The sequence below is a fragment of the Theobroma cacao genome, chromosome 2 (genome assembly GCF_000208745.1).
Source record: "Theobroma cacao cultivar B97-61/B2 chromosome 2, Criollo_cocoa_genome_V2, whole genome shotgun sequence".
NCBI lineage: Eukaryota > Viridiplantae > Streptophyta > Magnoliopsida > Malvales > Malvaceae > Theobroma > Theobroma cacao.
In genome coordinates this window covers 30,461,901-30,476,038 of record NC_030851.1, presented here as the reverse complement: position 1 = coordinate 30,476,038, position 14,138 = coordinate 30,461,901, and the positions used below count along the sequence as shown (strand labels likewise).

Below are 14,138 nucleotides of genomic sequence, written 5' to 3'. Positions count from 1 at the left end.
AACCATTAAGCATTCTCTTTTCCACCACATATAATCCCTTACTTATCCAAGACATAAAAATGATAACAGGTGGAATTTATGAGGTTGACAAGTGTTATGGTGGTGTAAAATTTCAATTACGTCCTCATGGACACGTGAAATGATCGTTTCACCCTTATACTCGAAAAATATCGAAATTGAAATTTTTCACTCTACAATTTTAAATTATGCTCCAAATAGTCAAACTTGGTCAAAAATATCTTTCAACATTCCAATTTTATCCTCAAGTGGCAAAATGACCATTTTGCCCCTACATTATAAAAATTCCCAATTGAACTCTAAATAAATTCTCGAACTCCGAATTACCATTTTAAAACATTTTAAGATTTAATAACTCTCAAATACATCCTAAAATTTTTATTTGGACTAGTTCAAGGGTTAATCGACTTAATTGTACCACTAGGTACGATACTAACGTTTTAAAAATTTTTCAGGGCATCGAAGTTTGCAGACATGCTATCAAGCACATGAATGACATGGCAAGTATATAATAGAGCTGGCCTTGACATGCAGGCTTAACCACAACCTTTACACTAGTTTTTCTCGGGCTAAACTAAAACCCAAAGTGGTTTTTCAAGGCTCAACCACAACCTATAACATTCAAGCTTTCCTAAGCTTGAACAACCCCTTAGAGTGACTCCCTCACTCTAAGTATACAAGAAGAAATGGTAAAAGAAAATACCTATGATCATTGGATGATCTGATTGGTATAGGATTGAGTGCTAATCACAATGCAAAGAGTAGGTGTTGAGGTGCAGATAAGTACAGTGAAGCTTTTCTGGTTTTTCAACCTTTTATAGCTCAAATCTCATTCAAAGCTTTTAAAAAAATTCTAAAAACTTGTTTCTCATTGTTGGAAGACCCTTTTATACTTAGAGATGCAACTCTGATGGCAGTTGGGCAATTTATACCCGTTGGAAACAGTTGAAGATGAGTTCTAGCCGTTAATCTGTCTTGTAGTGCTTTGGTTCAAATTACAGATAGAGAGCTCTTAGTCGACTAACTTGGTTGACTAAGTTGATTTTGTTTCTGTTTTGCGGATTCTGGCAGAGGGCACTTAGTCGACTGACTTGGTTGACTAAATTGGTTCTGTTTCTCAAACTTTTCAGCCTACCATTTCTTCAATTTGAAATTTGGTCAACCAATGTTCTTCCTTGTTTAACCAACAACCTTCCTCGTTATTCAGTTACATCTTGTTGATTTTATCCCTCTTTTTCTTTCAAAAATACTCTTTAAAGATTTAAAAAATTAATTTCATGTATTAATTTCCTACACACTTAAGTAAAGGAATAAGACACAAATAAATGGGAATGTTTTATTATCATCAAAAACTAATGGAGCCAACAATCTCCCCCTTTTTTGATAGTGACAAAACACTCCTTGATTAACAGCATAGTGTCATTTTAAATTCTTTTTAGTTTTCTGCAGGAATTGAGGATTGCTCCCCCTAAGTATAAGCTCCCCTTTAGTGTGTGCATAATTTGCTTACTTTATTCCAGCAAGTTTGTTCATTGTTACGTGGAAGGAATGACAATATACATTTAGATTCTATATATGTGTATATACATGTTCATCAATGTAGAGTGATTTACAGTAAAAAATTTTCAGCTGAAGTTTTGACAGATTTTCATTAATATTCCAGCTGCTGTTAACATTTAGATTTTGTCCACATTATTCATGTTTCAACTTGTAGACAGTACACACCATCTATATCTATTTATAACTAGAAATTATCCACAATTGTATAACAAAAATCATCTATCATCATGTGAATCCATATCAGCGTAGCAACAGTAAGTTTTGTTTATGGTAATCAAAATGCTCAAATCATAAGATATCAACAAATTTTAATTTTCAGCAGTTAAGCAACATAAACATGTCAACAGTCATATTTCTCATACATCCACATAAATAACAGAGTTAAAGCTAAGTGTTTAAGTGCCATCAAGGCACAAATAACAGTTAAATAAAAAGTATTCCAAAAATGCCCCTGGACTAGTTATGCTTCCTATCTCCTATTTCTCTAATTTCATGCTCATTTGGTTTTATTTTATTTCCTTTCCTAGGTTTTTGGTTCCTTTACCCTAACATTTTTTTTATTTTTTTAAAAATTATTTTTTGGTTTTTGGTTTTTGCTCCCATGGTCCCTAGTACCATACTTCTCCCCCTTTTTGTTAACATCAAATAAGGGAAATTCTACTCATCGGATGAGGCAAAGGGTGAGGATTCAATTCCATAGAAAGGGTTAAAAGGAAATGAAGAGGGTTCTCGGAGAGGAGATGACTTTCTAGGAAACGATTCTGGAGTGGATTTGTCTGAAATATGAATTGGACTGTGAGGAGAAGAGGCTGAAACTAGTTTAGACTTTTCTGCCAATCTGGAAGACTTTTTTCTTTTGAGAAAAGTTGTCTTGGTTGCCATAGTCTTTCTTCTTTTGGTTGGTTGTTTTGCCTCAGCTGGTGGTGTTGTGGTAGCTTTTGGTTTCCCTATTTGTGCCTTTAGTTTGGGAGTTGAATCAGGTTTCTTTTCTTTTCTTACATTTGCACCATCCTTTTGAGTTGTTGTCTTGACAGTGTCTTTTTCAACTTGTTCCTCTCTAACGATTTGATGAAAAATGTCCATAATGGAAACTTTTTCTGAATTCGGAGAAGAGGCTTGCTGTTTCTCAGTTTCTACACCAACTACTTCAGTCTCTTGTTCTGAGTCATTTTTGCTTTGAGGTTCAAGGGAGGGTGATTTGGTTGGCTGTTCAACTCCTTGTGGGGAGTCCTCAGTTTGCAGAACAGGACCGGCAGACTTATAGATAGAGCCTTCTGCTTGAGTGTCAGAACTTGCAGACTTCTCTACTGGCTCTGCTGAACCTTTAACACCTTGCTGTGTAGGTGCAGTGTTGAATGTGGCAGAACTGTCTACAGCCACAGGTTCAAACCCCATGTTTTCGTTTTCCTTCAGCTTGTTTTTTAACTCAGTGATCTTATCTTCCATTTTTTGTAGTTTCACTCCTTGGTCAGTCAGCTTACCATCAATTCTCATAAGCAAATTAAAAATCATCTCATTCAAAAATTTGGAAGGAGCTTTTTCAGGTTGAGCAGGTAGACTGTGATCTTTTCTTGAGACAGTTTTAGAGGTTTTGATAAACTTCTCTCCATCTAGCATATACCCCATCTTAATTAGGCTACCATAATAAATGGCTTGGTCTCTAGTTTTCACCAAGTCCATATCATACCTTTTAGCGCATATTCCTTTCTTCTGCACCAAGGATGTAATCACATTCCTATATGGCAGATTGACCTTATCAAGTTTGCAGGTACTTTTCATTTTCTCAATCATGAATCTCCTCAGATTTAGAGACACTCTATTAAAAGCATGCTCCATCAGCCAAAGATCTTGCAGTTTGATGTAGCTAAAACTTTCACTTCTCCCTTGAATATTTGCAGCAATAAAGTAATGCAGTATACTTGGAGATGTAACTCTGATGGTAGTTGGGTAATATATGCTCGTTGAAAACAGTTGAAGATGAGTTCTAGCCGTTAATCTGTCTTGTAGTGCTCTGGTTCAAATTGCAGACAAAGAGCTCTTAGTCGACTAACTTGGTTAACTAAGTTGATTTTGTTTCTGGTTTGCAGATTCTAGCAGAGTGCACTTAGTCGACTGACTTGGTTGACTAAGTTGGCTCTATTTCTCAAACTCTTTAGCCCGCCATTTCTCCAATTTGAAATTTGGTCAACCAATGTTCTTCCTTGTTTAACCAACAAGTTTCCTCCTTGTTATTCAGTTACATCTTGTTGATTTTATCCCTCTTTTTTTTTCAAAAATACTCTTTAAAGATTTAAGAAATTAATTTTATGTATTACTTTCCTACACACTTAAGTAAAAGAATTAGACACAAATAAATGGGAATGTTTTATTATCATCAAAAACTAATGGAGCCAACAAAATCAAATTTCTTATTAATGCACATGATGCAACCATGAAATGGTGGTATGATTTTTCAATTTTAAATAATGATAAATAAAAACCTTGTTTCAAGAAAATCATTCATAAACCATCCCAATGCTTTAGTGAAGTCTAAAAGTTTTTCCTCACCTAGGAAAATTCCTGAGAGAACTCATTCATACAAGCTTTTTGAGAAAATCCTATCATCGGGGTTTTATACCCATTGGCAAAATAATCAAGTTGTGTGCGATGCAAAACCATAGATGATGCATAATGAATGCATTTATAAATGTATTATTTGATCTAGAACTTTGCAATTATATAATTGATATTATTATTTAATTGAATACCTTTTTTATTCTTATTAAATTTCAAAATATCTAATTGAACCAATGGAGTTTCGAAATATAAAATTAAGACTTTCCTAATGCTTTGGTGAAAATCCTAATTAAATTTCTCATCTAGGAAATCCAACTCAAAAATGTGACTCTTCACATTTTGGGAGAGATTCTATCATCAAGATTGGTTCAAGACAATTTACCTCTATCTTTAAATTACCTTTTTAATGGAGTAAATAAATTGACTTCAAAAATCTCTTATTTAAAATTATTACTTGAATTAATTGTTGATTACTATATTAATTTTTAATTAGTTAATTTTAACTAAAATATTTAATAAATTAATTCTCTTAAATTATTAATCCTATAAAGATAATTATTTGAATTAACGAAGTATTGGAATATAAAGATTAGGATTCATCTTGATGTTTCGATGAAAACCCTAATCAAATTACTCATTTAAGAAAGTGGTCCCAAAAATGTGACTCTTCATAATCTCGGGTGAAATTCCATCATCAAAAATTAATTCAAAATAATTAATCTAATATTATATATATATATACATATTTAATAAATTTATTCCCTTTTACTTTAAAACCCTTTTTGATCATTATTATTTAACAAAAAAGGTGTTTATAATGGTTATTTGAGTTAGAAGGCCATCGGAACATAATGTTAGGTTTTTCCAATACTTTGGTGAGAGCCCTAATTAAGGTCTTTACCTAAAAAGTTCAACTCTAAAGTGCGACTTTTCACACTCTCGAGTGAAGTTTCATTATCAAGTTAACTCAAAATAGCCATTTTTTTTTATTTTTAATTTTTTTAATTCTATCATATTTCTCTTCTTATACACACACACACACCTACCTATATTTCATATAGCTAACTATTTCATAAAAAAACTTCACATCAACACATTAACAGAAAACTAAAAATAAGCAAATAAATACTCAAACAAATATAAATAAACAAAAACCCAAAAACAAACAAACCAAGCGCAATAGAAAGTCAAGCCAAGTTTTTAAGTCCATTACCTAGCTTGGGCTCATAATGATTCAGAGGCTTGGGCCTAACAGGCTCTACCTTTTTTTACGCGTGCTAGAGCTTGGTTTGTTTCAACCCTTTCCTTTTCTCACAAAACACACCGTATTGGTGTTCAGTTGTGGGGTTTTTTGCTTCCTATCTAGTTTTTTTTTCCTCCCCAATTCCTCCCCTTTTTTTCTTTTCCTTTTTTTTGTCCTTCCTTATTTATAGGCGAGGAAGAGGATTTTAAAAACTTCCCTCCCATGCCTATTGCCATTGGTAGCGCTTTGGATGCTACCAATGGTAGCCAAACCCTTGTTTCTTTCAAACATTTCCTTTCCCCTGAAATTCGAGGAAGGTAAAATGGCAAGAGTAAAAACCTTTGCTTGAAAATAGGTAGATTTTTCTTGGGGAGAAGGGAAAACTGTCATGGTAGCCAACTAAGTTGACTATCATGGTAGGGCCTTAGCTACCATGCCAAGCATTGCATTGAGGTCAAAGTCTTTTTTTTTTCTTTTTATTTTTTACACTTAGGAGCTTTTGAATTTTAGGAGCCCAAAATGAATCCATTTAACAATGATGTTGGCCTTTGTGCTTCTCAAGCCCAAATGATGCTTAAAAGAACCAAAGTTTAAGTTAGGCTCAATTATGGCCCACAATCAAGCAAATAATAATAATAAAATTAAAATAAATTAGAATAAATAAAATAAACAAATGCTTGAAATTGACTTGGACAAAATGGGGTGTCTTAAATGCCCTTTTTTACATACTTTCTGAAATTCAGGAACTATGCATAGATATATAGATGACCATTTTGTTTGAAAGGGAATTTACGGCCACTGAGACTAGACCCATCTTAAAATGAGTTCGACATTTGATTCCTTGACTTAAAGATTTTGAAAAAGGTTACTTGGAGGTTTTACAAATTCTACTTGAGGTTTTAAAATTGTTACCCAAAGGCTTCAAAGATGTACCTGGAGGCTTTGAAAAAGGTAGTTGGAAGTTTTGAAGAATGTACCTAGGGGTTTTGAAGAGGTACCCAGAGGTTTTGAGAATGCTTGAAATGGTATCTGAAGGTTTTAAAGATCTATTCAAAGGTTTTGCGAAAAAAAAGTTATGCACTTCATCTTTCAATAGAGCTATGTAATTTAAAAGAAATCTTTTGATGATTACGTGAAGGCTTTAGGGATTGTACTTGGAGGTTTCAAAGATTATATTCGGAGGATTTGAAAATGGTTATCCAGAGGATTTGAATCTTGAAAATGATTCCCAAATTAATCAAAACCTGATATCTTTGATATGTCCTCTATGATGAATGGGCTTCTAGTTTCCAAAATGCCTAGAAAAGATGTGTTAAGTTTAATTATTGCATGCAAGTTTCCAATATCAATGTTGCATGGTTGTGTACATGTATGCATGATTATATGATGGAAGGAGAATGACTTTTCATGTCATCATTTCATTTTCAATGTTTTCCCCTATTGAAAAACCATTATTCTTGTCTTTACGCACTATTTGATGATATTTTTGTGCAGTTGTCAATCTTCTAGTCATGATAGGACCTTCTTGCTAGTCTTATTATATTAATTCAGATTCTTGAAATCATTTCCCGAAAACAGATACCAACAAGGAATTATGTATCAATTCAAATTTGATTTCAATGGTTCCATGCCTTTTGAACCTTGGAACATTGTTTTTACATGATATTCTTCTCACTTTTCCTTAAGAAATGATTCACAAAAATACTTGTCTCATTATTTAAAACTTTTGATCTTTATATGATGACAACTGAAGTTAACTTATTGCTAGTGTAGAAGTCTCAATAAGCAATATACCAAAGGGGGGTGAATTGGTATTTAAAAATTCTTTTGAATACTAAGTATAAAAATCAAAACTTTTGCAACCAAAAATCTCTTTTCATGTCAAAAATAAAGTGTGTGATCTTTCTAAACCAATTTTCAATAGAAAGTTGAAATGAACAAATAATACATCAAAGTAAAGATATTTTCCTTAGTCAAATAATGAACAAATAATAAATATGAGTAATAATATTTTCCCAAGTCAAGTAATGAACAAATAATAAATCAAATTAAGAATATTTTCCTAAGTCAAGTGCAAGCAAAATAATGAATTAAGATAAAATATTTTCCTAAGCAAAAATTAATGAATCAAGATATGCAAACAATAAATCTCAATGCGAAAAATTAAAGACAAGACACAAGATTTTTGTAATGGTCCGGCTTTTTCTAGTGTCTACATCCACTCTCTTGGAATATCAAGGAATTTCAAATCCATTACTAGAAATGAGCTTTTTACGAGATAAAGCGAAATCCTCACAATCTTTTTTCTAGGTTTCGCTCGAAACCCTTGCAAGCTTTTCACTGGATAAAGTGAAACCCACCAACAATGGTTTTTAAGGGCTCAACCATAAACCCATAAATAACTTTTCAAGGTTAAGCTAGAACCTTTACAATGTAGTACAAAGTTTAGCAAGAAAATGCCTCTGTAAAGGTTGAGTGCTTGGAGTTTAAGCTTAAGTATGTGAAGAAAAGAAATATCAGCTTAAATAAAGAAAATATAAAACTTTTTTAAGCTTGGCGGAAGAAGCTAGAGAGCCAGGATTGGCTTTTTAGAGGTTTCTTTAGGGTTTGAAACTTTATCTCAAGTCTTCTCTTGCTTCTAAATGTCTCAAAGGTGACTATTTATAGCTAGTGTGAAGTTTGGAGCAGTTAGACATAAGTTTGAATCAAATCTGACAATTGTTAAAGCTTGAGGCTTGACTACAACACTCTTAGGGTCGACTCTGTTTCCTTAAATTTCTCAAATTAGGACTCCATAGTGGAGTACATCGTTCCTCTACTCGATTTAATTCTAGAAAGCTTGATTTTGCAAGTTTGAGCTACTATAGTCGACTATACCTTCTTTATAATGGACTATGTCTGGGTAAAGTTCACTTTTTCATGTTTTTGACTTGTCAGGGTCAACTATACTTGAGCCAAGGTCGATTATGTCTATTCAATTCTTCATTTTCTTAAGCTTTTTGGAACAGGGTTGACTATAGGCTCTCTAAGGTCGACTATGACTTTATATTCTTCAAGTTTTGCACTTTTTTTGCCTTTGGATCGACTTGAGCTTCTCTAGGGTTAACTCTCAACTTGTGTCTTGGGGTTTCCTTAGCTTTTTGGTGCTTTTCTTTAGTTATTTATTCCTTGCCTTGTACTTACAATCAAATAATAATTCAAGGCATGTTTGCTCTTTATTTTCTTAGCTGAATATGCATTGTTTGAAAGCTTTTATGATATTTTCTAATGATGCATGACTTTTTCAAACAATAATGTAACCTCAGAGGATTAAAAAATTTTTTTAGACAATTTCAAATGCTTGACATTAAGTTCAAGATAACATGTAATTTTTTTCAAATAAAAACATGATGTAACTTAAGGCTAACAATTTCTCCCTTTTTGATATGACAAAAATATGAGCATATTGCATTTAAAATTTCTTGAAACCTTTCCCTAACTTAATTAGTCTCTATGCCCTTGTTGAAAACATTTAAGTGTAAGTGAGAAGGGTATAAGAAATGAATATAAACTTTGAAAATTCTCTCTCTCAATTTATGCATGGAGTTCAAAAATGTTTTTAAGAAAAATTCAGCTAATATAAGAGCATTTTAATGTGCTCATAGACCTTTTCCCCCTTTTTATCATATCAAAAAGGTTAAAAAGTGTGAGTTTTAAGCATTTAAACTCAAGAGATAATGGTTAGTAATAATCATCAAGTATAAATAAGCATTAAGTCCAAAAATAATCACTAATCATCAAATCAAAACAATAAGATATATTTCCATGCAAAGTTATTCAATTAGTAGATCAAGAAATATATCTATTCATCACAATATGAGAGCATTAAATGAAGATATATTTCCAATCAATATATAATCAAGCAAAGCGTAGGGAAATATACTCATTTAGCACAACCAATGGGCAATATATATAGATATTTTCAACCAAGATATATTTTCATATAAGATATTCAATCAAGGCATTATGAAATATATCAACAAATCAAGATATATCTCAATTTCATATATTTTCAAGTAAGTCAATAAGGAGTATATTATCAATTAATCAAGAAAGCCACCCATAGATATGTATATACATAGGCAAAAGTGTAGGCATTTTATCCTTGAAGTTCAAGTTGGATATTCATAATTAAGCATAAGACATTCATAAGTCTTTTTATAATGTGAACATGATTTAGTGATGTGTGTGCAATTTTACATACTAGTATGTTCACATATTCATTTGAAAAAAATAATTAAGTAACATATTAAGTGCACAACCAATTATGCAAATATATTCACAAGTGTATACACAACCAAGTTTATCAAAGGATATGGTAATCATTATTCAAGCACAAACGTGAGACATTATTAATTACAGGTTTAATATGGTGTTTAAGAGATATTACCAATAGAGATGAACACCACTTGTTGAGATTTTGTTAAGATCATTGTTGAAGATTTCAAGTGGTCAAGCATCATAGGATAACGTCAATGATCAACTCCCCCTTAAGCATTCATTAGAGTCCTTTCCAAAAAGAAGGAGTTAAGTGGTTACTCACATCAAAGCATAATTTTACCTCCCCTTAGATGGATCATGAGGTAAATATAGGGATAAATAATGATCATATGATAAATGAGTATTTAAATAGAATGTTTAACTAATAATTCTATTTTATAGAATTATTTTATTTCAATTTTGTTATTAAATATTAGCTAAGTCCTCAATTTTTAATTATAATTTATTTATTTTAGTTATTTTTATAATTAGTTTATTTTTAAGTGAGTTATTTTAATTTTATATTATTATTTTTAATTTGGTTATTATTTATTAGTTTTTATATTTTTTGTAGGAACTAAAAGAAATTGGGCTTAATTTTGGAAAGTGAGATTTTAAAAGACCCGAAAGTCTGCTTGCATATGCTTTTGTTTTTTGGCCATAACTCAAGTTACAGAACTCCAAATGATGCGATTCTCTAATCATTGGAAAGATAAGAGATAGAGCTACAACTTTTGTGGAGATTAATTTATCCAGTTCTACCTCGAAGATAGAGAAAATTATGTCAGAAAATGGTTGGGTGTACTGCATCGGGAATGGAAATTTGTAAAGACTGATAATTGATTTTTTTTGGGCCTCTCATTACACTTTTAAACTCAATTAAACCCTAAGTCAAATTAACGAAGTATAGGTTAAGTTATTAGTGTAAATAGGATAGTTTGAAGAACATTAGGGTAGACAACTTTTGAGAGATTTAAAAAGCTAGAAGTTGAGGCTGAAACTTGGAGATCAAGACGACAATTATTGTTTTGTTTCCTTCCAATCCAAAACCCAACACGTCTCCTGGTTTTCAACAATAAGTTAGACCACCAGTTCCTAAAAAGAAGTCCCAAGTGCATGAACTTCTCTTGCAATATATATCAAAGAATGATGCTATAATTCAAAGCTTTGGAGCATCCTTAAGAAATCATGAAACCTAAATGGGATAACTTGCAAATTCCATCAACAATAAACTTCAAGGTTCCCTACCTAGTGACACACAAATCAATCCTAAAGGTAAGGAACAATACCAAGCAATCACTTTAAGAAGTGGAAAAAAGATTAAAGGGGTGAATGAAAAAGCAGTTGAACTTGAGAATGAACATGTTGATAAGGAAGAAATGTGTGAGAAAGAGAGTGAAGTCGAACAGGAAGAAGATGTCAAGGCTAAAAATCAAGGAGCTTCTCAAGTCATCCATCCTTCACCACCATTTCCCCAAAGGCTCCAAAAGCAAAAACTTGAAAAGCAATTTCAGAAGTTCCTCAATGTCTTCAAGAAATTACACATAAATATCCCTTTTGCTGAATCTTTGGAACAAATGCATAGTTATGTCAAGTTCTTGAAGGATTTCTTCTTCAAAAAGAGAAAGCTAAGTGAGTTTGAAACTGTCTCCCTTATAAAAGAGTGTAGTGCAATTCTCCAAAATAAACTGCTACAAAAACTCAAAGATCTAGGTAGTTTCACAATCCCTTGCACAATTGGTAATTTATTTTTTACAAAAGCTTTGAGTGATTTAGGTGCAAGTATCAATTTAAAGCATTGGTCAATTTTTGAGAAACTTGGCTTGGGGGAATGCAAACCCACTTCTGTTACTTTGCAATTGGCTAATCGTTCTTTTGTGTACCTAAGGGGAATTATTGAAGATGTTCTTGTCAAGGTAGATAAATTTATTTTTTTGGTTGATTTTATAATTCTTGACATGGAAGAAGATAGGCAAATTCTAATCATCCTTGGGAGGCCATTTTTAGCAACTGCTAGGGCTTTCATTGATGTTAAAAAAGGTGAGCTCACTTTGAGAAATCAAGACCAACAGGTAACATTTAATATTTTCAAAGCTTTAAAATTGCCTGTGACATTTGAATACTGTTTTTTTTTTTTGTGAGTGTGGTAAATAACTTTACACATGATGTTTTCTTAGAAGAAAATCCCAATGATCATCTTGAAGCATGTTTAGTTGCTAACTCTGATAGGGATGATGATGAATTTGTTGAATATTCAAATTTGTTGAATGCTCACTCCAGATTTAGAACTAATCATTAATTTGAGTATTTAGATATTTCAGCTTCTTTGACGCCAACTTCTAAGCCTTCCATTGAGGAGCCACCTACTTTGGAACTCAAACCTCTACCTGCAAACTTGAGGTATGCTTTTTTTGGAAAATCTTCTACTCTTCCAGTTATTATTTCTGCTACTCTTACTAACATGCAAGAGGAGAAGTTGTTGAGGACACTTAGAGAATTCAAGAAAGCAATAGGATAGACCATATCTGATATTAAGGAAATTAGCCTTTCTGTTTGCATGCACAAAATTCTCCTTGAGGAAAATCACAAAGCCATAATTGAACAACAAAAAAGATTGAATCCTATCATGAAAGAAGTATTCAAAAAGGAAATCATCAAATGGTTGGATGTCAGAATAATTTATCCTATCTCTGATAGCTCATGGGTAACTCCAATTCAATGTGTTCCTAAGAAAGGAAGAATGATTGTGGTTGCCAATGACAATAATGAGCTCATTCCAACAAGAGCTGTGACTAGATGGAGAGTGTGCATGGACTACTACAAGCTCAACAAAGCTACAAAGAAAGATCACTTCCCTTTTCCATTCATTGATCAAATGTTGGATCGCTTGGCTGGTAAGGAATATTATTACTTTCTAGTGGGATATTCTGGTTATAACCAAATTGCTATTGCTCTCGAAGATCAAGAAAAGACTACATTTACATGTCCTTATGGCACATTTGCTTTTAGAAGAATGCCATTTGGATTATGTAATGCACCTACCACCTTTCAGAGATGTATGATGACCATATTCACAGACATGGTGGAGAAATGTTTGGAGGTATTTATGGATGATTTTTCTATCTTTGAAAATAATTTTGATGATTGTCTTTTAAATCTTGCTAGGGTACTCAAGAGATGTGGAGAAACAAATTTGGTGCTCAACTGGGAGAAATGTCACTTCATGGTACGAGAAGGTATTATTCTTGGGCACAAGATCTCTAGTAATGGCATTGAGGTAGATAAAGTAAAAATTGAAGCAATCGAGAAACTACCACCTCTAATAAATGTCAAAGGTATTAGAAGTTTTCTTGGTCATGCTGGTTTTTACAGAAGATTTATTAAAGACTTTTTAAAAATTTCTAAACCACTTTGCAATTTATTGAAAAAAGATGTGCCATTAAGTTTGATAATGAATTTCTTGTTACTTTTGATGAATTGAAGAAAAGATTAATATCTGCACCTATCATAATTAGTCTCGATTGGACTCTCCCTTTTGAATTGATGTGTGATGCGAGTGATTATCCGGTGGGAGCTGTTTTAGGACAAAGGAAGGATAAAATCTTCCATTCCATTTATTATGCTAGCAAGACTTTAAATGAGGCCTAGAAAAATTATACCACAATAGAAAAAGAGCTTTTGGCTGTGGTTTTTGCTTTTGACAAATTTCGTTCCTATCTCGTGAGGACAAAGCTGATAGTGTACACTGATCACTCAACTATCAAATATTTGATTGCCAAGATGGATGCTAAGCCAAGATTGATAAGGTGGATTCTCTTACTTTAAGAATTTGATATTGAGATTCGTGATAGAAAAGGAATAGAAAATCAAGTTATAGATCACCTCTCAAGATTGGAGATTGAAGCTTAAGGTAAGGATTCAACCTTAATTAAAGAGACTTTTCCTAATGAATAAATCCTTCAAGTTCGTAAGAAATCACTTCCTTGGATGCTAATTTTGTAAATTATTTGGTAAACAATATTATTCCTTCTGATTTAAATTCTCATCAGAAAAAGAAATTTTTACATGATGTTAAATTTTACTTTTGGGATGAGCCTTACTTGTTCAAGTAGTGTAAAGACCATATCTTCAAAAAATGTGTCCCGAAAGAAGAGATTCAAAGTGTGCTTCACCATTGCCATTCTTCATATTTTGGAGGATACTTTGGAGGAATAAGGACTACTGCTAAAGTCCTCCAATCAAGTTTGTATTGGCCTACATTATTTAAGGATGCTCACAATTTTGTTTTGCATTGTGACAGGTGCCAAAGGGTGGGGAATATCTCAAGGCGACATGAGATGCCTCTCAACAACATCATGGAGATATAAATTTTTTATGTATGGGGTATTGACTTCATGGGTCCGTTTATATCTTCATATAACAACAAATACATTTTGCTTGCTGTTGATTATGTCTCTAAGTA

The 14,138-nt window shown here is 32.5% G+C and overlaps 1 protein-coding gene across 1 annotated transcript; it reads left to right on the top strand.

Moving 5' to 3' along the window:
- LOC108660700 lies at positions 11,056-12,194 on the top strand. The gene is made up of 2 exons (XM_018114963.1): positions 11,056-11,716; positions 11,998-12,194. The coding sequence occupies exons 1-2, from the start codon at positions 11,056-11,058 to the stop codon at positions 12,192-12,194; spliced, it is 858 nt and encodes a 285-aa protein (XP_017970452.1).

Bases quoted from the DNA above. Each gene is read 5' to 3' on its own strand.
- LOC108660700 (XM_018114963.1), top strand. From the start codon at position 11,056: ATGTGTGAGAAAGAGAGTGAAGTCGAACAGGAAGAAGATGTCAAGGCT. The intron at 11,717-11,997 runs GTGAGCTCACTT...TAGATATTTCAG, and splicing joins TTTCATTGATGTTAAAAAAG to CTTCTTTGACGCCAACTTCT.